The 27,566-nt window shown below is 38.8% G+C and overlaps 1 protein-coding gene across 1 annotated transcript in view; it reads left to right on the top strand.

Annotated features, from left to right (window-relative positions):
- Positions 1-27,566, top strand: part of sema4f (sema domain, immunoglobulin domain (Ig), transmembrane domain (TM) and short cytoplasmic domain, (semaphorin) 4F) — an 88,163-nt gene that overhangs the window by 35,782 nt on the left and 24,815 nt on the right. The window contains exons 2-4 of the mRNA XM_033983560.2: positions 21,087-21,232; positions 23,423-23,482; positions 25,480-25,578. Coding sequence (XP_033839451.1) covers positions 21,087-21,232; positions 23,423-23,482; positions 25,480-25,578 — 305 coding nt within the window. The remainder of the gene's footprint in view (positions 1-21,086; positions 21,233-23,422; positions 23,483-25,479; positions 25,579-27,566) is intronic.

Raw genomic sequence — 27,566 nt, 5'->3', positions numbered from 1 at the left:
TGTTTTCATGCAATCCAGTCAATCTGGTTGCAGTTGTGTGTGTAACATGTGTCTGTACTGAGCATGTGCAGAGCTCTGGCAGTAAAGCTGAGCCACTCCACATGATGACAGCGGCCAGATTGATCCTGACACTAATCAGATAAAACACTGTGGAGGAGCCGTACTATTGAGTTTTATGATTACTCTACTTTAGCATTCCAACTAAGACTGCGTGAACTGAAAAACAGGGATTTTCAATTACTGTTTTGTTCTGCAATGCCTATAATCTATTCTGCAAAATCAATAAATCTAAAATGAAAATGAAAATTCCTATTTTCCACTCAAAACTAAACACAGCACAAACACCAACACCAAATTAGGACTTTCTGAAATCTTGTGTTCTCATTTTCTTTCATTTGTGGATGTTTTTTTGTATACATTATTTTGAGTTACATAGGGCTGCCAAATGAGAGACTCGAGTGAAGCTCATTCTGCTTTCTGATAGGATAATCGTCTTGAGAACCAAAACATCAAATAAATGGGATTTCACATTCAATCTTTTTGTAATTAAGAAATAATCAGCATTCCAGTTGTTATCAGTAAAAGGTATATTTGATTTACACATGTTTTCCTTGTATCTAGGGACAGTTAGGTCATGTTCATGGAATTTAAAATCAAAATCTTGCATACTGTTCCTGTAATCACAGACTATCCGGCTACTAAAATAATTGTTAGTTACAGGCAAGGCAAGGCAAGTTTATTTGTATAGCACAATTCATACACAAAGTAATTCAAAGTGCTTTACAGAATAAGAAGGACATTAAAATCACACAAATAAAAACATAAATAATCACAAATAATAATCATAAAATTAACATTAAAACAGAAGAGTGCAGAATAAAAACCTTTCAGTCATATGCACCGCTAAACAGAACTGTTTTGAGCCTGGATTTAAACATTGTCAAAGTAGAGGCCTGTCTCACATCTTCAGGAAGACTGTTCCAGGTTTTAGCTGCATAAAACTGAAACGCAGATTCCCCATGTTTAGTCCGGACTCTGGGCACCAGCAGGAGGCCGGTCCCTGAAGTCCTCAGAGTGCGAGATGGTTCATATGGCACTAACATTTCAGAGAAGTACTTTGGACCTACAGCCCCATCAAATAGCAAAATAGCTGTCTGCTGCTGTCTGAAAAAGCTGCAAATATTAGTGCTGTACCATAGTTAAAGTTAAAGTTAAAGTTGTTAAAGCTAAGAACAAATCTCATATATTTAAATACCTACTTCCTCATTTCACATTATGAAAATCAAGGGCACCTTAAGTTCACAATTAATTTTCATTTGACACTTTTGCAAGGTTACTAAAATCTGTAAACCTTTCTTACAATAACACACATTTGGGCAATACAATAATATAGTAGCTACATTATGGTCATTTTGCAGCCTGTTACATGGCTTCATAACATTGTAGAATCTCTATAGCTTAACCTCCGCTGAAGGACAAGGCAGAGTTCCATGGTGAAATTTGCTGTTTAACTATCAGATTGCAGAACGGTATGGTTTATGGTTAATATCTCTGTAAATACTGGGCCTATCTACATGAAACAAAAACTGACACAAAGTTCAGTGTCTTGTCTGTCAGTATAAATAAGCAAAAGTCAAATTTGTTGTTCGCAATAGCTTCAGGAAGTGGTCCAATTACTCAACCCCAAAGATGTGACTGTTGTCAGTTGAAAGGACTTTAAATCATAAGACTGATGTGGTAAATTTGTGGAGCCAATCCCAAACACATAATGATAAGTTCAACATTTGTGGAATTCTATTTTTGATATTTTCCTTATAGCTTATAGATATTTTTGATATTTTCCTTATAGCTGTATACCATTTGAGATTATGACATCATCAAATTCTAGCACATTAATGCAGCAATTTTAACCACCTCTTGGTCAAATTAATCTGACAGTAGCACACCTAGCATGTTAGCTTGACTCTAACTGTGGAGAGGGCAGGAGGAGCATAGTGGTTCCTGTCATCAACTGGAAGCCATTTTAGCTCAACGCCTTATCAGTTTGAGTGACCTGTACAAAATGAGAGAGTCCACTGCGCCGATGAGGTTAGCCCTGCAGCTTTTCAGTCCAAGCTTATTACTTTTATGTATTTCATAATTTAGACCTTTTGTCATTGAATTCTTTCTGAAAGCATTCTCTGTTTTGGCATTGTCTCCTGGTCTAAGCAGTTACTGATTTATTGATGTTATCATTACATATATCAATTTGTATTTCTTGAAAGGTAATGAAACTCAGCCTAGGAACTGAACCCGCCTTAACTTGCAGATAGAGGACACATCCAAGTTTTTCTCATTCTCAGTATCAGTGTTATCTGAACACCTGAGTACTATCCTTACTGTCCCAAAACAAACTCATATATTTGATAACGCACTGCGAGTCTGCATTATTTGTCATAGACCTCCTCTGGCCTCCGTAAATGTTTGATAGGCTCACATGAGCCTTGCAGCTAATCAGATCCTCCATGACGTGTGAATAGGCCATGTGTGTGGTAGGTTCACTTGGGGTGTCGTGAATCAGCAAGCTACCAAATGCATCATTTATTTAACACATGCTGTCTGGGTAGAGGAGGAGTTCGAAAAGGGAGGGGCTTGTGTGGTGGAATGGGGAGGTGCTTCATGCTGGAAAGGGAGGGCTTGTGTGGCGAGAGGGGAGGAGTTTTTGAGCTGGAGAGGGGAGGGGCTGCTATGGTGGAGTGGGGAGAGCCTTTTGTGCTGGAGAAGGAAGGGTCAGAAAAAGGGAGGGGCCTGTGTTCTGGAAAATGGAAAGGGTGGGGCTTGTGCATATTTGAAGGCAGGGCATTTGCCTGTTATGTTTGTGGGCAGGATTCTGTGTATTTGCGGGTGGAGCCTCGGTGGCTTCATGAATGTGGCAAAAATTTGTGGTTGAGAATCTGCATGTTTGTGGGCGGGGCTTCTCTACCTGTGTGAAATGTCTTTTCATTTGTAGGTGTAGCACTTGTCTGTTTGCTGGCATAACTTCTGTATTTTGATGGGTGGGTGTGGCATCTTTTGTAAGCGTGGCTTCTTCATATTCAGGGAAGGGGTTCTGTGTACTGCTGGGTGTGGCTTCTGCTGTTTTTTTCTGTTATTGCATCTGCCTACCGTGTGCATTGGTGGATGTGGCTCGTGGGTATTAGTGGCTGTGGCTTGTCTGTATGAGTGGTAGCTGCATGTGTGCATTAGCAGGGATGACTTTTGTGTATTAGTCCGCATGGTTTGTGTATATTTGCGGGTGTGTCTTTTGTGTGTGAGTAGGTGTGGCTATATGATTAGTGGTCGTGATTTGTGCATATGTGTGGGGCTTGTGCATATTAATGGCATGGCTTAGGCGCATTTGTGGGCATAGATTATGTTTATTAGTGGGTGTGGTTTATGTGTATTAGTGTGTGGGGCTTGTGCTTATCTGTTTTTGTGGAATCATATTTCTGCATATCCATTGCTGTGGCTTTTGTGTATTCAATGTGTTTTTGTGGGTGTGGCTTTTGTGTTTGAGCAGGCATACCTTGTGGGTATGAGTGGGCGTGGCTTGTATTTGGGTGTGGTGCACTCTCTTTTTCACCTGTCTAACATTACCTGCACAGATTAGATCATTGTTGTCACTACACCACCACCACCACAACAGGCCAGTGTAAAGTTTCCCATGAAGAGCCTGTCTGAAATGCTTTGCTTTCAGGTTTCAAACGTGCCCACACATGTGCATACACACTTATATTATATATATTAGTGTACATTTCAAGACTAAGGAAAAACCTCAATACTGTGTCACAGATTAATTATATAGCAGGTATAAGCACAATATGTCTTAATTTCTGAGCCAAATTTCCTAGATAATTTTGTGTCCATTTTATCTTGCTTGTCCTATCCCAGTTTCTAGGGCAGAGACCTAACTACATTTATCCCACAGGCTCCTGAGTCTTACTGTAAATGTCAGCAGTTAGATTGAAACATTCCCAATCTGTCCGTGAAGCATTTGTGCAGAGCGGAGCACTTAACCCTCAGCCCACTACTCTAAATCACCCTCCCTCCCCACATACACGTACACGCACATTGGGTTTCCATGCTTCTTGGGGACACTGCATTGACTTACATTACTTTCCTGGAAACCGATTCTAACCTTAGTCACTCGTGATTTGAGTGCACATTAGGCATAGCGTTGTTGCAATACTAAAATTTCAAACTCAATTTCAATACTAAGGAATAGACTCGATACTCAATACCACGATGATAATAAAACAAAATCTTTTAGACAATAGAATGTGATTTTCAACATTGAATTGTAGTACATTCTTTTATATTACCATGTGGCTTTATACCGGCGTAGACCCTCAGTCATTTAGGTAGGTTCCATAGTGGTCCATGCCCCCCCCCCCCCCCCCCACCACCACAACCACACGAACACACATACACACACACACACATACCCTGGACATGTCACATATACTGTCCTCCATGGGCCCCTCTCAGCTCTGCTCCCTACCCTGCTCCACCTCTCCCCTGTGGGGTCAGAGAGTTCAAGGCTGCCCTGCTTCACCTGCCTGCTCCTTATCACTATTAGTCCCTTATGATACTTTGCAGTGACATCACACTGGGGGCGTTCTACGTGCTTCTCTATGGCAGAATGTTCAGCATTTACCATTGTGACACATTAGCAAACAGTTTTAAGATTGTCTGAAAACTCAAAAAAATAAATAAATAAATACAAAAAGCAATAAAACATCACATTTTCAGGAGCTCGAGATCAATATGAGTGTTTTCAACAGAAAGGTGAATAATAGTTGGCTAATGCTAGCTAGCTTGTGACAGCAGTGTTATTTGTGAGGGACTTTAACAATACAAATCATCTAACCTGTTGTAGTTCCAACTAAGTCAGCTCTTCCTCATCAGATTGTGTTGAAATAAAGCACAGATAACTTGAGTAACAGAGCTTCAGACAGTAAATCTTACAGTTAGCATCACACCTCCAGGGAATGTTGATGACATTCAATACTTACTACATTTACATGTATGCTAGGAAAACCAGATAACCTCACATGTCTAATTTAAACTGAAAATTCATGTTAACCCAGGAACTACGATTCAGGAGTCATGTATTGAATTTCCCATATCCCAATAACACATTTGAAGATGCCGATACATACTCAGATGCTCATTGCATGTAACAGCTAAATCCACTTATACCGTATTAGGTGCATACTAGGAGAGGCATTCAACTGCAAAGCCAGGAAAATATTAGACATGTGTTTTTACATGTACTCACTTGTTTTAGATCAGGAACGATAACAAATGACTGTCCCTCCACTGCGGACTACCACATGTTTTGTTTTGGTCCACTGTGTTAAAGCAAAACAATTTACTTACCAAAGCTTCAATGTATTTTAGTAGTGCTGCAGAGAGCAAATAACTTAAAGGGTCCATATTATGCTATTTGATCTATATTATAATGTTTTACTCATCTGAAACAGACCTGGAGTAGTGTACTTTTGACACAAAAGTACTGAGTTCTTTTCTCAAATGGAAAACATTCTGTTCCACCTTGCGATGTCATGTGGTAATGCCAGACGTGCTCCACTGTGTTAAACTCTATACACCTTCAGAATTATTTGAATTATTTCAGCCCTAGAATTATTTCTCTGCTGAAATAAAGGTAAAAGGTATTGTAACTGTTAACTTAAAAACTTCTGTTTCATGAGATCACAAGGTGGAACCGAGCATTTTGAGCTTTGGATATGTAGACTAATTCTAAAGACTTCCTCAAACATGTGTGAATGAAACAAATCACCACTTCAGCTATGTTTTTGAGGAGCTAACAATGTTATAACATGGCTAAAATCTCAGAAGAATCAATTTTGTGAAATATAGGACCTTTAACCTGTTACTGTTCCGACGGCCCAGGGGCCTTTACTTTAAAACTTTACAGCAATGTACATATATTTCTGCGTCACCCACACAAACAACAGGAAAGGCTGACAGGAAAGCCGTTTTTACAGAAAAGTCAAAAATGTGGATTTGGACATCACTTACCTTTGAGGGCTCTGGTTCTGTCAAACATCAACATATTCCCACAAAGTTGGTCTCATTCATTCCGTGCAGGTCCAGAGAATATAATCCAGTCAAAAAATGTCCACAAAAAAAGTTAGATCCTCCATGTCCAATCTCCTGCAGGAAAGTATTCCAAACATGAAATTTGCTCCGTCACTTTTTTGCATTCTTTTGTCGATTTCAGGCATAATACATTTCTCACAGTACCAACTTTGTTCCAGTGCTAAACAATCTTGTTAGCGTGTGATTGACACCAAGGTTGGCCAGTAAGGTGGGGTTTATGGGTTACTGGAGCCCCAGACAGCAAATCAGTGATCCAGATGACTGAAAATGTATGCCTCACTCTCCCCTTTGTAGAATCAACCAGTTACATTACACACGTTTAGTGATGTTTTCCCCTTACAGCTAATGACCAGCGGAATACGACGATGTATGACATGCCATACTTATCGGTAAACAAGACGGAGCTTAATGCCTGCGTAAAAGGAACAGAGTTGATGCAGAGATCGTATTGGGGGCGTAATTTTGCGCACTGTTGTTTTGCAGCAGTTTTGCATTCTAAACATTCTTTTGCAAAAGTTTTGCATTCTAAACATGACAAAACGGACAAAATAAAGGAAATACATGATCAAGGACACTGTGGATGTTTGTACAAGTTATACTAGAAGCATCTTGGACCTGGAGCGGTTTGTGGCAAAGAGTGAAGATGGCATTTGGACTCAGGAGTAGAGGACCTAAAGTTTTGATGGATTGGATGCTGTTTCTGATTGGTAAGCATCTTTTATTCTGCTATTGACTTAATTGTAGGTAAAACATGTCATGTGTAATCATTAGCATGGCTTTTGTGCACATTTGTGTTTTCCCTTAGGCACATGGGTGGCGTTCACCTATCAGATGTGCGTTATTACAATGTTTTACACAAAACAAAGAAATTGTACAAGACTTTTTTTTTTTTCAATTTTGTGAACATTGCCATTGTGAATGCCTTCATTCTCTATAAAGGACACTGTAGATCAAAGGGTAAAATCCCTATATGCACCAAAAGGCCTTTAGAGAAACTCTTGTCTTGGAGCTGGCAGAGGCAGGAGCCATCAGAACACAGCAGGAAGAAGGAAGCACGGAGAAGTATAATCTTCTTGTGTAAGTCAACCCGGGCAGTAACAAGACACACAGGTTAGGTTGAAGTGCAAGAAGTGACGTGCCAAAACTCCTGTGAAATATTTAACCCGCAATATATGCCTGCGCTTCCAGTAACACAGAGACTGCTGTAATGACACAGAACACAGCACACAGAAGACCAGCCATAATCATGTGCAGTGTTTTTTTTCAGTTTGCAGTGTGTGTTGGTTTACATTTTGAAGTGTGTGTGTTTGTTCACTGTTTGCAGTTTGTGGTTGTAAATATATATTTAATTTGACCCATACCATTTGTTGTGACTATATTTTATATACAGATATTGTGTTTTGATATGCTCTATAAATTTACATCAGTAATAGTGCAGCTAGGTACTAAGATGCAGATTCCTCTAAGTGTAAGCTTTCAGTAGAGCCCTCATTTATGTCTGTGGGTTGAAGCATTCAAAAGTTATTGCATTTTTTCCAAATGTTCTCCAAATGTCTCCATTTGGATAGGTTTGGAGAGGTTTGGATAAATTTGGATACATCAAAAGTCCCTCCATAAAACGCCTGGATTTACTAATAATAAAAGGAGTGTAAAAATCTAATTTTTATAGATATTGTCCTCAAATTTGAAATGTGAGTGGTCAGCAATATTTTCAGTTGACATATAGTGTATTATTGTGCCCAGCTACCTACTGCAGCTTTCTACACCTTCATTTTAACAAAAAAATGTAGGCAAGGATGAGAAAAATTATTTTTTATATGTGTTCCAAAGTGTATAAATGCTTATCAGCCATACTTACAGTGATTCTGACACTTGTGGGTAAAACTTTAGGAGGCTACCTTTACAAAGACCCCAAACGTATGTATTTACTACTAAGGGTTCAACAATGGTTATCATTTTTATTTAACAAAGGCAGTTTCACCAAAATGACCCAGAATTCTAAGGGGTTAACGCATTTCCTCATGCTTGAAAATAAAATGTTCAATGTTAATGAGATATTTTTATTAGCAATGTAACGTTTTAGTACTCATGTTCTTTGACCTGCTGTAGACCGGGACAAGGATGGTCTGACATGTTTCAGTGCAAAGACAATTCAAATTCGGTTATCTTTGCGCTTGTAAACATAGTGAGTGTTGGTAAACCACTGCATATCCCAAACAAGACTGAACAAGACGATGAGGAAGTAATCATATTATAATTCCACTAAAGAGCTAATGACAGTTTGGAAAGCTATCCCCACACCGAAGTTGTTCAGTTACTGGTGGTTTAACCCTGCAATGTGATGATGTCATGTTTTATTTTGACCTATATTGCACACTCCTACCTCCAGCTAAGTACTCCTGAGCAAGATCCTGCATGGCTCAATATTTGATAGCATGTTTTTGATATTATCAGTGCTATTGCTGGGTGGGTCAAATGTACAGGACACATTTTCTTCAAGAGACAATGAAGTACACTTAACATTATCTTTAAAGACGCAGTATTATGAAAAATAGCTTTTTAGAGCTCTACCATTTATAGCTTATCAAAAAACATGGCTTAAGAGGTTTTAGATGTCATCCATGCATGTTTCAGTATTTTAGCAATCTCTCCTGGGCCCTATTCAAAGCCTTCTTACAGTTAGCTTTAAGATTCTGTGCAATGCCTAGCCCACAAGCCTGTCATTCGTGCTCTCAGACAACAGTTCTTCTTAAATATACCAAAGCATGATACAAAACTGTACACAACAACAAACCTGATGTGATGTCCAATAGTTCCAATAGTAGGATGCACGGTGATTGTGTCGTGATAGCGCTCTGAAAGGGAAGTGACTTAATATGGGGAGCCAAGGAAGGTAGGTCTCATGAATATAGCGTTTTCAAAACAATAAAAGGTAACATGGTGATTTGAATATGTTATGTGTTAGCAGTTAATACTTCATAAAGTAAAATACCCTCACTTTAATATGATCAGAAAACCATCTTGTTATTTCTACCAGTCTTTGCTTGATAACTGCCTAGCTGGTTTAGTCTTTTTAGCCAGACTATTTAATACCACAAACTCTCACTCTGTCCTTGAATCTGAATGTGCTCTCTGCTCCTGCACCGTTTTGTAATTTCCATGTTTTTAGTGTTTCTGAACAGCTGCAAGGTCACTGCCCCTGTCCTCTTACACAGTACCCAACTATGCTGTGGCCATATCACACTGTCAACTGTGAGAAATCCCATCCACCGCAGAGACTAGGTCAGGAGTCAAAGGCAGCACGGTGTTTTGGTCATTTGACTGGTCATATTAAAGCAGACCTATTCTGCAAAATTACCTTTTCAGAGCTTTTAACTACGTTATAGTTTTCCCTTCTCATTTACTCTCTCAAAGATGTATTTGGGGTGATTTGTGCATGTGTGAGCAATATTTAATCACTTATTTTCAAGATGGCATTTTGCCAACTCTCATTTTTACCGCCATCGGCATACACACGCTGCTATGTGCTTAGTCCTACAATTTTACAGCGACATCAGCCCCAATTGGGCACCGCCATTTTCTAACACAGAAGTCAGCAGACTTATTTCTTTTATTTTGCTATTTAAAGTGTGCAAATCAAAACATAATGATCCATCGATGTCATAGATTTAACTGTATCTCATGGAAGTACTTGGCGAGGTGTGTATTTTTGTTTACCAGTATCGATAAATATTAGAGCTGGAAGATTAATCGAATTAAAATCACAATTTGAATGGGCGCAATTAGCAAATCACAAAGGATGCAGTTTTTGAGGTATCATCATTTCTTGAACAAACAACAAAATATCAGGTCTTATTCTGCATAAAAACTGCTAACCCTGTAGTTTCGTCAGAGGTGGGTAGAGTAGTCAAAAATCTTAGTCAAGTAAGAGCAACTTTACTTCATAATAATATTACTCAAGTAGAAGTACAAAGTAGTGGTCCAAGAAATGACTGAAGTAAGAGTAAACAATTATTTGGGAAAAGTACTAGAGCAGGGGTGGCGAACATGCGGCTCTCTGCCAATAGGAATGCGGCTCTTTGCCTCTTATCATATTTTCTATACACTGTGGCTCTTTGCATCGTTTCATGTTTAACTTATTTTTTCTCTCTTAAAACACATTCAAATCCACCAAGACTTATTAAAACAAATAATAAACAATATATAAAAACTGATTTATCAGCTTTTTTACACTGCGTCTGACACGTGACCGCTAGTCAGCTGCGCGGGTTACGTCTAATGTCGGGAAAATAAGTAAACATTTCATGCGCGTGCAGACTGTTGCCCTTGTCGTCAAAATGGCAAAATGCAAAACTAAACGAAAATATGAGGATGAACACAGGACATTTCTGGAAGAATGGGAAGATGCTTACTTTTTTATCGAACAGAATGGCAAATCACTCTGTTTAATCTGCAATACTACAATATCACATTTCAAGGCTTCAAATCTTCAGCGTCATTTTAGCACTCGCGATGCTAATATGGACAAGGAATTCCCCAAAGGTTCTGAACTACGCAAGCACAAACTGAGCACCTTGAAAAGCCAGGTAAAAAGACAGTTCAATTGAACAAGCATGGAGAAACTGTGACACTTGCATCCTATAAAGTGGCGTGGAAGATTGCCCGTGCTAAAAAAACGTACAACGAAGGAGAGTTTTTAAAACAGTGTTTTGTGGATGTAATTGAAACCTTGGCTCCAGATAATAAAAAATCCCACTGAGATTATCATCCCATCACTCCAACAAGGTACGAATATCTGTGATGTAGTTTGGAAATAACATCTGACTTATGCTTGTGTTAATATTTTAATAAGATAAGATAAGCCTCTATTAGTCCCACAGTGGGGAAATTCCAATATTGCACCGCAGTTAAAGAACAGAAGGAAAATGGTACATGCAAAAAAACAAGATAATATATAAATAGCTTGGAATAATTAAATCAGTTTATATTATACAGGCCCTACATATGTTTCTGAAGTGTGTTCAGTAGTGTGTGTCAGAGAGAGACAGAGATGAAGATAAAGAGCAAATGTGTGTGTATGTGTTTGATAGAGCGAGAGAAAGTGAGAGAGGAAGAGATGCCTGTGTGTGTTTATGTGTGTATGTGGGGGGGTATCTGACCTCTGGGGTAGGTGCTGTGTTAACTCTAGCTAAGCTGCATTTGATGTGTGTGTTGAGGGTGGACACTTATCTTGAAATGAACAGAAGTACAATGCTTGTTGTTTTGTAAGGAGAGGAGTGTTTTATGGGAAGTAACATGGTTGTAATTGTGTGTGTCTGTCTGTCTTGGTAGGTCAGTGCGTCGTGTGGCTCTTTGACTCTTACGGTTGAAAATTTTGGCTCTTTGTACCTAACTTGTTCGCCACCCCGGTACTAGAGTAAGTAAAGAGTAACTGTCGGGATGTGACATCTGATTTATAATTCAAACGTAATTGGAAGGACAAGATTTTTTACTCAGTAATAGTACTGTTACTTCAATAAAAATATTACTCAAGTAAGAGTAAAAGTATTCTCTGAAAAGTACAATCTTTAAAAAAGTTACTTAAGTAAATGTAACTGGGTAAACTGAGGACTACCTTCCCCAATTCTATTCAATTTCACCACACTTGTGTTCCCCTGACTGCGAAACACTGGTGTAGGTAGAGGTAGACATAGGAGGAGGAGGATCATGTTGGAAAGGTGATAAAGAGAGATAGAGAAAGAAGGACAACGGAGCTATTGTTTGGTCTCAGAATGAAACCTCCCACCACTCTGAGTGTGCTATGCTAGGAGGAAATTGTTTTATAATTTGTGTTTTTTTTTGTTTTTTTTTGTTATTCAATTTTTTCAATTCAATTCATTTATTTTTGTAACACCCAAAATCACAACAACAGTTGTCTCGAAGGGCGTTTATGTTTTGGTTGATGGGGGAAACCGGAGTACCCGGAGGAAACCCATCCGGGCACGGGGAGAAACATGAAAAACTCCACAAAGAAAGGCCTGGCGACCCGGGGATCGAACCAAACCCTCTTGCTGTGAGGCATGAGTGTTGCCACTCAGCCACCGTGCCGCCAACACACAAAAACAAAACAACAGGAAAAATCAGACAAAACAAGAAAAATCGGCCAGGCAAGGAGGAGGGCCAGGCGGGGAGGAGGAGAGGGTCCAGCTGTCATCGGGGCATCTGAAAGAGATACACTCCACAGGGGGAGTGGGACAGGGGACAACATGTGAATAGCATTGCTGATGAGAAAATAGGACAAAGCAGAGGATAGTGCTCAGGTTGCCATACTTCCCCCAGCTAGTTATCTCCTACTGCAGCCTATCTTATCCCGGGTTTTAATGTCCCTAACTCCCTCACTATGTAACCTGGTCATATGCTATACCGAAGAGGAAGGTTTTAAGCCTGGTCTTAAAAACAGAGACTGTGGGGGCCTGTTTAACATCAGCAGGGAGTTGATTCCATAGTACAGGAGCTTGGTAACTAAATGCTCTCCCTCCCACTGTACTTTTGGACACTCTAGGAACCACTAATAGTCCTGCATTCTGAGAGCGGAGTGCTCTGTTTGGCTGGTACGGGACAATAGCATCTTGCAGATAGGATGGGGCCATACCGTTTAGGGCTTTGTATGTCAGGAGGAGGACTTTGAATTTGATTCTAAACTCGACAGGAAGCCAGTGCAGATATTTTAGTACAGGACTGATGTGGTCTCTTCTTTTAGTTCCTGTTAGGACTCTGGCTGCTGCATTTTGGACCAACTGGAGGCTCCTTATAGTACTTTTGGGGCAGGCAGCGAGCAGAGAATTACAGTAATCAAGTCTGGAAGTAACAAATGCATGGATGAGTTTTTCAGCATCGTTTTTAGATAAAATATTTCTAATTTTAGTTATATTTCGCAGGTGAAAGTATGCGGTTTTACAAGCTAGGTTTATATGGGCTGTGAATGAGAGATTTTGATCAAATAGGACTCCAAGATTTTTTACAGTAGGGCTAGAAGCTATACTCACATTGTCGAGTGAGATTATCTGGTCCGACAGAGAATCTCTTTGACCTTTGGTTATAGGGGGTTATGGTTATAGGGGTCTGATCTCAAAAAGTAATATTCTTCTTGCCCCAGTACAGATATGTTCTGTAAGCAGCTTAAAATAAGTCAGCTGCGTACTCTACATCTAATTGAACCTAATGCAGAGAATAATTTGGTTGCTTGGAATGCATAAGGTAAGGTAACCGCTGAAAATGAACTAGTTCTGGCTGACACGTTTTTAAGCCAGTAAAAATCAGGTACAGTGTCATTAACGTACTGTAAAATTTCTTGTCCATGTAGCAAAAGTACTTTTCTGGATTATAAATTGATGAAGGAAAGTCATCATCATGTGACTATAGAATGTAAAATGACAAGTGTACTAAATTGAGTTTTGAACTGGTGACTTTCTGGTTGGAAGGTAAATGCCTAAGTACTATGCCAAAGATTTCCATCAAACTACTCACTGTATCTATCAAGTGAGTTTTGTGAGTCGTTTATCTGGAGGCAACATGAACAATGTTCATGTAATTGTGTTTTTTCAGCCAGATTAGAAAATGGAATTAAATTTATTTTTTTTTCATAAAACTTGATGTTTGGGCTGCATAAACACTAATTTATACAGGAATCATATTATTGCAAAAAATTACTCTTGTGAGCTTTTAGTCATGTTATAATGTTGTTACTTCCTCAAAAACATACCTGGTGTTGTGTTTTGTTTCATTCACACACTTGAGTAACTTATTATTAATCCATTTACATTTTCAAAACTCAAAATGCTCTGTTCCACCTTGTGATATCATTTAGTGGTAGATTTCAAGTTAACAGCAAATTTCAGCCTCAGCTGAACTGCTTTACTCTTCAGTATTCTAGATTAACCTTAAGTTGTTGCTTTTATTTTTGAATATTTTAGTTTTACGTTTTGTAAACTGGAGACTTTCAATAGAAAGTCTTTAATATCTCCTGATGCACCAAGGAGTGAAGCAGTTTAAATCAGGCTAAAACAATAGCTGTAGTTTCAAAGTTTGGCAATTCCAAGGCTGGCATTATCAAAATTACTCCAATGGAGGTGTGTTTAGTCTAAAAATACAGTGGAGCACTTCCTGTATTGCCACATGACATCATAAGGTGGGACAGAGTTTTTTCCTTTTGAGAGAATAACTCTTAAAACCCTAAATATGCAGGGTTTGTGTGTTATGAGGAAACAACATTATAACATAGATGAAAAACAGTACAATATAGGGCTTTTTAAGTTGTGCTGTTACAATGGTCAAACTCTGCCTTAATTAGAGGCAGGTGTTTATGATTACAAACAGAAACACTTACAATTTACCATGTACCAATACCATGCTTAAACCATTTGCATTTTTTTTTAAATTGCCCTGTTTATAGTTTTTTTTCTTTTTTTTCTTTTCTTCAGTACTAAAACATTTGAACTTAACTTTGATACTCATGAAGGTGTGTTCTATTGTTATATGAAGAATACGTAACAGTTACATAACACAATTGGATCTCTAGTGCAATAACTTAACTGTGCTTTAAGGAAAAAGTATTGTTATCGGCATCAGAACTGAAAAAGTATCAGAACTGAAAAATACTTTCATTAGTAATTTGTACTGGGATATCTGATTTTTTTATAACCCTGGTCTAATGTAACTTATGATTGGATATTTAGTTCCTCCTGTATAATAACAACCTTTGTGAGAAGCTCAATGGATAATTCAAAATGTGATTTAAAATATTTTCCTGTCAGTATTAAAAAGAAGGGGCTCAAAGGTTTGGTTTATGTGCTGAGTGGTTTAGCTAAATGCTGTAGGTGACTAAGAAAAGTGATGGACCAGACTGGTGCGGTCAGAGGAGGAGGGGTCTCTCTCACACATGCCCAATTTGAGCAGTTATCAATTCTAAAAAGAAAAACGTCACATTCACAGGACAGAAATCAACCTTTCCTGAATGGCTTTAGAATAATCTTGAGCTGTATCAGAACAAGTATAAGATCACATACTATTATACACCAATGGAACCTACCTGGACAACTGAGGGATTACACAGATATAAAGACACATGATAATACATAAAAATAAATATTTAATGATGAAAATCACATTCAATTGCCTAAAGAAAGATTTTTTTTTTGTTATTATCATTGTGATATCAGAGTATTGAGTTTATTCCTCTGTATCGAAATCAAGTTTAAATTTTAGTATCATGACAACATTGTAATATGCACATTCTAAAGATGTTGTTGACGTTTTGTAGTGTTTTTGGTACACATCATGTTAAGATGCTTATAGTGCATTGGGTTCAAAATAATGGCAACATCTCAAAATATTATAGATTTCTTTTTCTTAGGTAATTTCCGTCCATTGTCCTGCATTCTTACAAACACACGCCCATTTATTCACCAGTGTAAATCAACATTGGAGGCAAGGTGGGTGAAGTGTCTGCAGTAGGCACCACAGTTTTCTAACGTGGAAGTCAGTGGACATGTTTCTTTTATCAAGTAGATTTAGGTGAATATTGTGATTTAAAATGTGCAAATTATAACATAATGAAACATAATGAGACGATGCCACAATTTTTGAATCTCTATCAGTAGGGATAACTGTTTTGATACCAATACTTTATACCTTACCTATGGCTTAAAATGTATATATGTGGTTTACCTGAATATAGGTGACACGGAACAGTGATGGAACAGACGACGGGGGCAGGGGAGGAGGGCTCTCTTTCCCTCACACACACGCACGCACGCACACACACACACACACACACACACACACACACACACACACACACACATACCCCCCCACACACACTCTCTTTAATGTGGTCTACTTGTCACTGTGGTGGAAAAAGTTCCATTCTTGGTTGTGTGGCTATTGACTCAGATACTAATTTATACTGAAACTAATACCGGAGTCTTTTGGATAATTGATATTGATACTGCTATCCCTAGTATCAACTCTAAATATGGTGGGGTTGTGCAAAGGCACAGAGGCAGAGCGTCTCCATTGCTGTCCTCTCAAAGTCTATAAAAACATCATACATAAATTAACATTGACAGCGTATCAACATTCTCCACGTGCTCCTTGTTCAACTCCTGCTCCCCTGACCCAGACTCTGCTCAATCACTGCTCATAGCATGAACTCTGACCTTTGAGGGCAAAATGGGATACAGGCCTTTAAGTTAAGTGACCTAGATTATTCACCTAAAAAAAGAAATTGGTGTACAAATGAATGTAGCAGCTGTGATAAGTCAAAATATTGTGCCATTTAGGTATTGCCAATGAGTTTAGGGAGTTAATATTATTTTAAGTTACCATACATGACACTAAAACCCAGAGGTGGATAGAGTAGTTTAATTTAGTCATGAATGGCATGCTAATTTTGCTTATTAAATCTATAAAACATTTGACCAAACAAAATCTATGTTTTTTAAATATTTTAGAATATGTTAATAATTGTTACATATTTGCATCAGCGGATTTTGTGAATGTATTTTTTATTACTACCACTACCACTAGCATAACACCACTACTACCAATTACCACTACCGCTACTACCTCTTCTACCACCACCGCCACCACCACTACTACTACTACTGTGTATGTGTACTTATCACTTATTGACAGAAATGTATACTGAAATCCACGAGTAAACTAAATAAACACACAGGCCTATTTCTGAACAGCTTCATGGTTCAGTCTGGTTCACCCTCTTATAGCACCTTCATACAGGAAGTGGAGTTTAATATTTAACCCTCTCTCAATCAGTTACTCATTGCCCTAAGAAGCATGTTTTAAAATGCCACTCATTCTTTTAAAGGAACTATATGTAGGAACTTGATTTTATATTTCATAAACTTCACCTATCTGTGTCGGCAAATATGAGGTAAACACAATTCTAATGCTGATTGATTCTTAATTATTTATGTAAAACTATTTATGTAAAAATTTGGTGTTTTGGTTCTCAAGACAATTATCCAATCAGAAAGCAGAAGCCTTATGTGAGTCTCTCATTTGGGTTGCAAATTCCAATGTAGAAATATAGTTGGTTTAAACCCAAAGAAATCTCTCTGATCTGAATGGTCACTACCTAAACCCCAGCATCGGCAGTCAGTCATTGAATGCTAGTATAGCCTCTGCAGCTCAGTGAGTGACCTGTCCATAGAGAGTGTATCTGCAGGTTAAGACACTTGCAACCCACGTTCAGTTGAGATTGTAGTACCTGTAATAAACTATAAAAAAAAAAAAATACAAAATAAATAAATAAATATATATATATATATATATATATATATATATATATATATATATATATATATATATATATATATATATATATTGTATGATTACAATAGTTTTTCATATTTTGTGTACTTAACAAGTACATCAACAGTAGAGTATGGGAGGTATGGGATTGGAGATATATCTCATATATATATATATATATATATATATATATATATATATATATATATATATATATATATATATATATATATATATATATATATATATATATATCATATATATATCTCATATATATATATATATATATATAGATAGATAGATAGATAGATAGATAGATAACATCATGGAACTTTTGTTACAGAAATATTTCATCATAACTCAACTAATCTCAGTTACTGGGTTTATTTGGAGTTGATTAATTATTAAACAGCAGAATAGATTTTATAAACGTCCTAGTCTCATAATAACTAGTCTAGATGTCTATAGTCTGTTCTTTAATTATGTAAATGCTTAACTGTCTAGAGCAGACATGGGCAAACTAAGGCCATGACATGGCCGTTTGGGCTTATTAACCCGCTGAATGTGAACAAATTATATTAAAATAGCTAAGGGTAAACCTTGTTCAAAGTCTTTCTGCTGTGTTTATTTAACTAAAATTTATACATTAATTATTAATTTAATCAATGCATTTGGAAAACAATTTGTACAATGAGTCTTGCATATTCATGCTTTGCTACATGGTACAAGAAGACAAATCTCTAAAGTAGTATATAAATAACAATATACCTGTACTGGGACTAGACATATTTGGTCAAATACATGGTGTACATAGCCTTTAATAGGACCAGATCGTATGGACCTGATTCTTAGCAAACAGAGTCACCAACATTAAAGAAAGAAAGTAAATTCCATAGACGTGTAAGTATGTGGACATAGGGTCAGACTGTGGCAGACGTGTAAGTACGTGGACACAGCTGGCTGACATCAGATGTTGGCCCGTGACCTTTGATCCCAGAGGTGAGCCTCAGTCGTTTCTTTTGGAGCTCAGTTCAATCTTAAGACCAAAGTGCTGTTATGTGCAGTGTAGTTACAATATTGTATTTGGTACAGTTATAGCTGCATTTATTCCTGCATTGCTTCTCTCCACAGATCTGACTTGTAACTTGGCCTGGCACCTTCTTGTCGCCTCAGAGATAGATAATGTTAATGCCACACTGTGAAACATTCCAGTCCTTGAGCTTAATTTAACAAAAATATCAACTGTTTAGTTTGTGAAAAACATGCAGAGGGAAGCGCTTCATGCATTTGTGGACAGGGAAGATGTCTGCTTTTCTCTCAACTAGATGCAAGAAAAGTTTTTTTTTTTTTATCGATTTGACTTGCTGTTGAGATGCTTCCAGTCAGATTCAGATATTTGTCATGACGTTCTTTTCCCGATAAATGTGGAGAACTCAAATCAAGAGTGCCATCAGGATACTTCATTTTTAGCTTTGTATCAGCATAAAATAGTTAAATGGAAAAGGGTGGCATCATGTATTTAAATGAAATCTATTTTTTTCTAATATTTTCCACTATTTCCAACCCTCAAATGTCTTTTTCCCTGTGTGAGAATGAGGGCGAGGCATCAGCAGCTGTTTGGGGTGCCCCGGCGAGGGACAGGAGGTGTAGAGGGGATTCCAGCGCACGCCTCCCTGCCTCCCTCCTGCCTCTCTGCGCCCTGTCAGTTTTAATTGACAGATGCAATGGACAGGGAGAGGGAAGGGGGTGGCAGGTGTAAAGTATGAGTCTATTCCTCAGTACACCTGCATGTGAGGGGCTTCAGCAGGCTGTCACAACTCCAGGACTAAACCAGGTCTAAACCAGGACTAAACCAGGACTAAACCAGGACTAAACCAGGAAAGAACCAGGACTAAACCAGGCCTAAACCAGGACAGAACCAGGACTAAACCAGGACTGAACCAGGACTAAACCAGGACTGAACCAGGTCTAAACCAGGACTTAACCAGGTCTAAAGCAGGACTAAGTCAAGACTACACTAGGACTAAACCAGGTCTAAATCAGGACTAAAGCGGGACTAAAACAGGTTTAAACAAGGACTAAACCTGGACAAAATCTGGACTAAACCACGTCTAAATCAGGTCTTAACCAGGCCTAAACCAGGAATAAACCAGGTAAAGCAGGACTAAACTCATGTAAACCAGGACTAAAGCAGGTCTAAACAAGGACAGAAGCAGGTCTAAACCAGGATTAAAGCAAGACAAAACCAGATTTAAACCAGGACTAAACCAAGACCAAACAAAGACCAACCTGAACTAATGCGAGTCTAAACTAGGACACCATGTAAAAAGCAGAACTAAAGGACTAAACAAGGTCTGAGGTCTGAATCAGGACTAAAACATGTCTAAACCAGGACTAAACCGTTGGACCCTCTCCTCCTCCCCGCCTGGCCCTCCTCCTCACCTGGCTCTCATCCTCCTCGCCCGGGTCTCCTCCTACTCATCTAGTCTTCCTCCTCCTCCTCACCTGGCCGATTTTTCTTGTTTTGTCTGATTTTTCCCGTTGTTTTGTTTTTGTGTGTAGGCAGCACGGTGGCTGAGTGGCAACACTCATGCCTCACAGCAAGACGGTTTGGTTCGATCCCCGGGTTGCCCAGGCCTTTCTGTGTGGAGTTTTTCATGTTTCTCCCCGTGTCTGGATGGGTTTCCTCCGGGTACTCCGGTTTCCCCCATCAACCAAAACATGAACGCCCTTCGAGACAACTGTTGTTGTGATTTTGGGCGTTACAAAAATAAATGAATTGAATTGAATTGAATTAAACCCAGGCAGAACCACCAGTTCTAAACCTTGTCCCACCCCCACACCTCCTCTTACTGGGACTGCTCACAGACTGCTCTCCCCCCCCCCCCCCCCCCCTCTCCCTCCCTGTCCCTGTCTCAGCGTCTCCCTCCACATCAATCATTCATCCTGCAAGATCCATTAACCATGAGCAAAGAAGAGAGCAGACCAGGGGCAGTGACAGGACTCTGAAGCACTCTGAGCTCTGAGGACGACTACACCTGCCCCTTTGGGTCAGGCTTAGCTTAGCCCTGCCAAAGACCTGATTTAGTCCTGGTGTAAATCATATTTAGTCCTTGTTTAGAACTAGTTTAGACCTGCTTTAGTCATTTCAGCAATGAAACTGCCAGCCCAGAGAGACTCATGTGAAGCTTATTCTACGTTCTGATTGGATAATCGTCGAGAACCAAAACACCAAATTGTAACATAAACCCGATCTAAACTAGGACAAAGAGAAATAATACAAATATTTCAAACCCTTCTTATGGTTAGCAGTACGACTCTGTCCAAGCAAACAAGCAGAGGAGCGAGGGCAGGGGCATTTTCAAAATAATAAAAGATAGCATGGCGTTCTAAATATGTAATTTATGTATGTTCAATGATTACACCTTAGAAGTCTAATAATCCTTCTTAAATGATGCACTGTGTAATTTTTGTAGTGGCTGCCTCTTGCCTTGCCTGGAATGTTCCACATTATAACATGGTTAGCGTAACTACTGTGGTTTGCAACAAGAAGGCCATCTTAGTAAAACATATAAATTCACATGCAAAATAATGAGGAAAAAAAAAAAAAAAATGTTGTCCCTTTGCAGAAATTATCCTGGGTCCGGCGGATTTGGCTGGAGTGTCCAATCTGAGTGTCTTCCTTCTGGACCGGGACTCTGGACAACTCTTCCTGGGAGGACGGGATGCTCTACTGTTCCTGGACACAACCAGACCCACCCAGGCCCCAAGCAAGGTACTTATATATATACACACACAAAAATTATAATGCTGATGTATTTTTAGTTACAGAAAGATTGGTCATGACGCCTCATTTCTTTATGTTATGATTTGGTGTTTTGGTTCTTAAGATGATCCAATCAAAAAGCAGAATGAGTCTCACATGTGTTCATTTGGGTTGCCAGTTTCATCGCTAAAATCCCAAAATTGGTGTAACAATAACCAAAATATTGTGATATCGTATAGTCAAAAGTCTCACAATAATATTGTGGGCCATCACAATACAGTGGTCCCTTCATTTATTGCAGGGCTTATGTTCCAAAAATTACCTGCAACAGGCGAAATCCACGAAGTAGCAACCTTTATTTTTTATAATTATTATATATGTTTTAAGGCTGTAAAAAACCCTTTCCACACACTTCATACAGTTTTCTCAGACAGGCATTAACATTTTCTCACATTTCCCTCTTGTTTAAACACTCTCAAAGTTCAAACCTTTGTAGATTTTAAAATCTAAGCACATTATTATAGAACAAAACCAAATACTATAATGTACTGTAAATAAAAATGACTGCTTTTAGAAGTACTGTAACAAATTTAATTTTAATGATCACCCTACGAGGTTGGACGCATAAGAAATGTTTAATAGTGACTCACGTGTATTTCACAGTTCCTCCGACCACGCCCCTTCGTCTTGACACCGCTCTGCTGTAATGTCTCGTAATGTTTCTTCCTGCAGTCACTGATCCACAAAGCTAAAGCAGACTCCATCCTTACGATGGTCTTGTTGCAGGCAGTTACAATCCTTTTTGCAACTTTGTTAAGACTTATTGCTGCTGTCATCTTTATATTATTTTTGTCCTTTTTCATTATTTTTTCATTCTGTAATGGTGCCCTACAGCCACGTAACTTCTACCTTTCCTCAGCATGTCCCGAAGTCCAACTTTGTCAGTCATGGTTAGCATCTTCCTCAGCCTTTTGGGCACGGGCTCAGGCGTCTTTGTCGGTGCAGAGCGTTTCATCAACATTGTGTGTTTTGTCAAGGAGAAAACTTGCAAACACACCGGGACATCAGGGGCATCAAGTTTGCATGCAAAGTGTATGGTGGTCGCACGTCTTGGCCGCCCCACATTTGAAGCGTCCAGATGTCGGATGCTTTGTTCTCACGTCCCAAAACTGAAAAAGCTGAACTTTTTGCCATTTAACACGCAGCATCAACCAATCAGACTACACTCCAGTGACAAAGCAACATCATTATAGAAAGACATCAACCACAAACTTGCGGCAACTTAATTATACCGTGCACACTGGCTGGCTTAAAGGGTAGTCATTGACCCAGACACACCTTTGCAGAGCTCATCAGCTCCATTGATGGGTTTTATGTCATAAATACACTAAGCCATTCTCTCAACCTGTGCTGCATCATTCACAAAGACACAAGGAAAACAAAACATCCAAGGGCACTCACAGACTGTGGGAGGCGTCTCCCCTAAAATGTAAAGGTGTCCAACTAAAGGCGTCCAAACGCGTTCTTGATGCCCTGGTGTTTCAGGGTCACATTGCTAGCATTGAACATTTATGTAAATTTGGCTGAACGCATTCTGTACTGTACAGGAGACGCGGCACTGCTAATCAGGACGCAGAACACAATGCACATTCATACACTGAAAAAAACATGCAAAATTGCACACACAAAAAAAAAAAAAATCTGCGAAACAGCGAGACTGCAAAAGGTGAATCATGATATAGCAAGGGACCACTGTATATCAAATGACAAGTCTCTTTACTTAATTTCATTGTAATGGTGCAGTAATGGCTAAAACAAGAGAGAACAACATTTGCATTTTAAAAGGAAAAAGTAGCCTCCACAATTTTTGCAACAAAATCAAACAGAGGGAATTGCTTATCATTACATCCCTAGTTAAACTTAAAATGCCTCTCTCTGATCTGAATGGTCTCTACCTAAACTCCAGCACCTGCAGCCAATTATGAATCAGTGCTAGTGCAGCCTCTGCAGCTTTGGAGGTTCTGAGCTTTCACATGAGGCATGGCCTATCCATATACTGAGAAAGAGAAAAACTTGCATGTGTCCTCTAGGTGAAGATTAAGGCACTGTATCCCAGGTTCAGTTATGATTATAAGACCTTTTTGTAAACAGTATGAGCACAGACTACACACTGTTTCTTTAACAGAGCTGTGTTTACAGATCATATGGGATGTCCCCTCAGAGAAGAGAAAATCTTGTGTGGCCAAAGGCAAGACTGAGGTGAGTCCTGATTGAGATTGATGTGTTTTTCCTGACCTGGTTGTCTCCATAGAGATGTTATTGCTTTGACTGAAATGTCCCACAGTATGGGATTATACTTATTGAGCATGTATTCTACTACTGTTTTTTTTTTTTTTTTATTTAACATTTGTTTTGATGTTGCCATATTGTGTCTTTATTTTGGAAAAAAGTGTTTAGAGCTTGGTTTGTTTTTTAAAGTTTCATTTTGTCTCTACTGTCTCTTACTGAGAGACTTTAAAAATACTTAACTCAATTATTACTCTGGGGAAACACTTAATTTTCAAAGCTAAGAATAGATTTTCACTTAATTGTTCATTAATATTTCCTTGGTCCTTTTTTTTTTTTTTTTTTTTTTTTTTTATTTGCCAATATTTAACCTGGGAAGGGCATACGGTTGAATGGACAATGAGGGAAAAATTATAAAAAGAGATGGGAAGTTCTGAATAGCTTGGGACAAAATTCGTACTGTGTATTTGTATGCTAATCTAATTCTGAATTCACAATGTAAAAAGGAAAACATGGGAAAAATTGAATTAAAAAAATATACTAGTGACATGCTTTAAGATCATATTGAATAGTGGCCCAACTGCATATCGGCCATTTTAGTTTGTTGTTTATTTTGTTTTGTTTTTTTGTTTTGCTTTTTTTCAGTTCTGGTCAGATTACTGGTGGACATTGCCTCATATTTATCTGAAGGTACTAAGTGCAATGAAACTAACACACCTATCCGTATAGAGTTTCTGTCATTATTGGATATCACAATTGCAACAATAGTGATATGTTAATAGGTGTGAGAGCACCCATTAGGGGCCTGAACGATTATGCAAATATGAGTCAGGCACAGTTCATACTTTGTGTAGTTCAATAGATGTAGCCAATAAATACTGTCAACAAACAGGTGTGTTAGTTTCAGCATAGGTAGCTCCTCCCTTCAGACAGATATACTGCAGTGTCCCACAGCAATCTGACCAGAACTGAAGAGGCTGCATGGATGAGCAGTGAAACATCTTCACTCTAAAAGCTTTTTCTCCAGTAGACAGAATTGAATTTTTCTTTTGCTATGGATGATACCTGGACAACTGAGGGATCACATAGACGTCTTTATTTCATGTTGTCTTTTTAATACTTGTCTATATTTTTTGTGTGTTTCGTGGGAGGGTTGGGTTAAGGAGTTTGGGACCTCTGTTGTTTTATGTTTTAGGTATCAGTGTCTTGTTTTCATGTTTATTACTAATGTATTGTTAATATTCTCTATTTTATTGCCCCTAATTTAAGAAAAAAAATAAAAAATACATACATACATGTGTGGACGTCACCTCTCCACAGATCTGATGTGTAAACTTGAGATGAAGTATATGAGTATATGTTGTAGTAGTTTAGATACATGACCCAGTGAGCAGAGTTCCTCAGTAGAAGCCCTATCAGCACTGGCCTGCCTTTTTTTTTTTTTCTGCCCAGGTTTTCTTATCCAAGTGAGTGCTCTGTGAGGACGGGAAAGGACTTGTTTACAACACTTATTGATTGATCTAAATGGCCTTGTACATTAGAGATCAGGAGGAGGGGCTAGGGGAGGAGGCAAGGAGACTAACAGGAGGAGCTCGGGAAGGCGGCAAGGAGACAAGCAGGAGGGGCTAGGGAAGGAAACAAGGAGGAATTTAATTAAAGGTCTGCAGTTTTCTAACAACAAAGTCAGCAGATGTTTGTCTTTTATTAAGTCATTTTAGATCAATATTGCGATTTAAAATATCCAAATTACATGATGATCCACAGGTGTAACTATCAGACACAAGCACAAGTCTTTTTTAAAACATATTGATGACTTTATCCCATTTAAAAGAAAAAAAATGTTGTGCTATTTTGTTACTTAATATGGCAATGGTCCTTATTTTTTGTGTCATTCATTCTGAAACCCATGTATACTTTGCTTCTGCTGATCTTAGTTACATGCATTTGTGTGCATGTGTCTCCCCCTTCAGGCCGATTGCAACAACTACATTCGTCTATTGGAGTTCCTGGGAGATGGCCGTATCTACATGTGTGGGACCTATGCATTCGACCCGCAGTGCACCTTTGTGGTTAGTCACCTTTTCAACTCTTTCAAATGTATTATTTTATTTATTCAAATGCCCTGGTTTTACATGAATGAGGTATTGTGTTATAATCCCATATGTGGGTATTGTATTTTAAGAGCTCAACATCAAATAATATTGGTGCAAGTGACACTTACTAACTTAACTGAAGGTAAAATATGAAGCACTAACTAACTTATTAACTAATTAAATAACAAATTAACTAAATAAACATAAATACATTTTTCTTAAACAATTGTGACCAAAATTTTAAATTGAAGCCACATTTAGATCTGAACCTAGATCTAAACCAGAGGTGGGCAGAATATCCAAAAATCGTTCAACTAAGTAACTTTACTTTTATTTTTTTTTATTCATTTATTTGGGACAATAAATGCCAATGAACAGTCATGATACAGCATGATGTAAACACACGAGATTATAGCCAAAGGCCAATTTCCATCCGTCCCAAAGGGCTTGGGGTCACAAAAGGACAAAAGAAAAAACTGCACACGACACTCATTGCACAGTTCCTATATTTGCACATCCCACTCATTGCACAGTTCTCACTTCACAATAGCATTACTCAAAGCTCAAAACATCAAATCATATGCAAAATCTGGTATTTTTAAAAGGATAGACACAAATGAAACAAAATCATATATCTGAAGGTGTCGTAACCAGCGTGACGTAGGGACCAAAGTTGCAGACTCGTAAAGGTTTAACAATGTCTTTATTCACAATAATCGTGATCACAAAGGTAATAGTCCGTAGTATAGTTTGTGATCTTAAAACAAGGCAAGAGTCCAAAAACCATAGAAGCCGGGGAGCGTGGGTGCGAAGTCGTGGACGTGGAGGGACTGAGGTGTACGGGGAGCAGAGCGAGACAGGATCCTACCAGGGTTGAGGTGCACGAGCAGGGGAGGTCCGGAGCTGGTTCCCGGCGGATTCCTGGAGGAAAAGGGATAAGGTTCCAATAAGCCAGAGCAGACAAAAATCCAAAGCGGTGTAAAGCCAAGAGCATATTCACGTGAGTAAGCGGACGTTCCGGCGCCGAGTGACTCGTCCAGACCCCTCTTATCCGCGGCAGGTGGCGTTGATTGCGCTGATGGGGAGCAGGTGCGCGCGGGAGGAGTCCGGATTCCGCCCAGCTCCGGAGACAGACAGGTGAGGGAGGGGGGAGACGAGGGCGCAGGGAGAACAGAACAGGAATCATGACAGAAGGAGTGGTCCAAGAAACACAAAGAAGAGTTACTCTGCAATGCACAATTTATTTAAAGGTTACTCATGTAAATGCAACTGAGCACTACCCACCTCTGAAGATTGGACTATATCAATAAGCTAAGAATATATGTAGACACATATGGTGGTATATACACACACGGACAAAATTGTTGGCACCTGTCAGTTAATGAAAGAAAAACTGACAATGGTAACAGAAATAACCTGAATCTGACAAAAGTAATAAATAAAAATCCTATGAAATTTAACCAATGAAAGTCAGACATTGCTTTTGTATTGCTGTGTGTAGGCAGCACGGTGGCTGAGTGGCAACACTCATGCCTCACAGCAAGAAGGTTTGGTTCGATCCCCGGGTCCCCCAGGCCTTTCTGTGTGGAGTTTTGCATGTTTCTCCCCGTGTCTGGATGGATTTCGTCCGGGTACTCCGGTTTCCCCCATCAACCAAAACATGAACGCCCTTTGAGACAACTGTTGTTGTGATTTTGGGTGTTACAAAAATAAAATGAATTGAATTGAATTGAATTTTCAACCATGCTTCAACAGAATTTAAATAAATAAACTCATGAAACAGGCCTGGACAAAAGTGATGGCATCCTTAACTTAATATTTTGTTGCACAACCTTTTGAGGCAATCTCTGCAATCAAACAATTCCTGTAACTGTCAATGAGACTTCTGCACCTCTCAGCAGGTATTTTGGCCCACTCCTCATGAGCAAACTGCTCCTGTTTTCTCAGGTTTGAAGGGTGCCTTT

This window comes from Periophthalmus magnuspinnatus, chromosome 18 (assembly GCF_009829125.3).
Source record: "Periophthalmus magnuspinnatus isolate fPerMag1 chromosome 18, fPerMag1.2.pri, whole genome shotgun sequence".
In the NCBI taxonomy this organism is placed as follows: Eukaryota; Metazoa; Chordata; class Actinopteri; order Gobiiformes; family Gobiidae; genus Periophthalmus; species Periophthalmus magnuspinnatus.
Note: the sequence above shows the minus strand (reverse complement) of the source record. Positions and strands in the feature narration are given on the sequence as shown.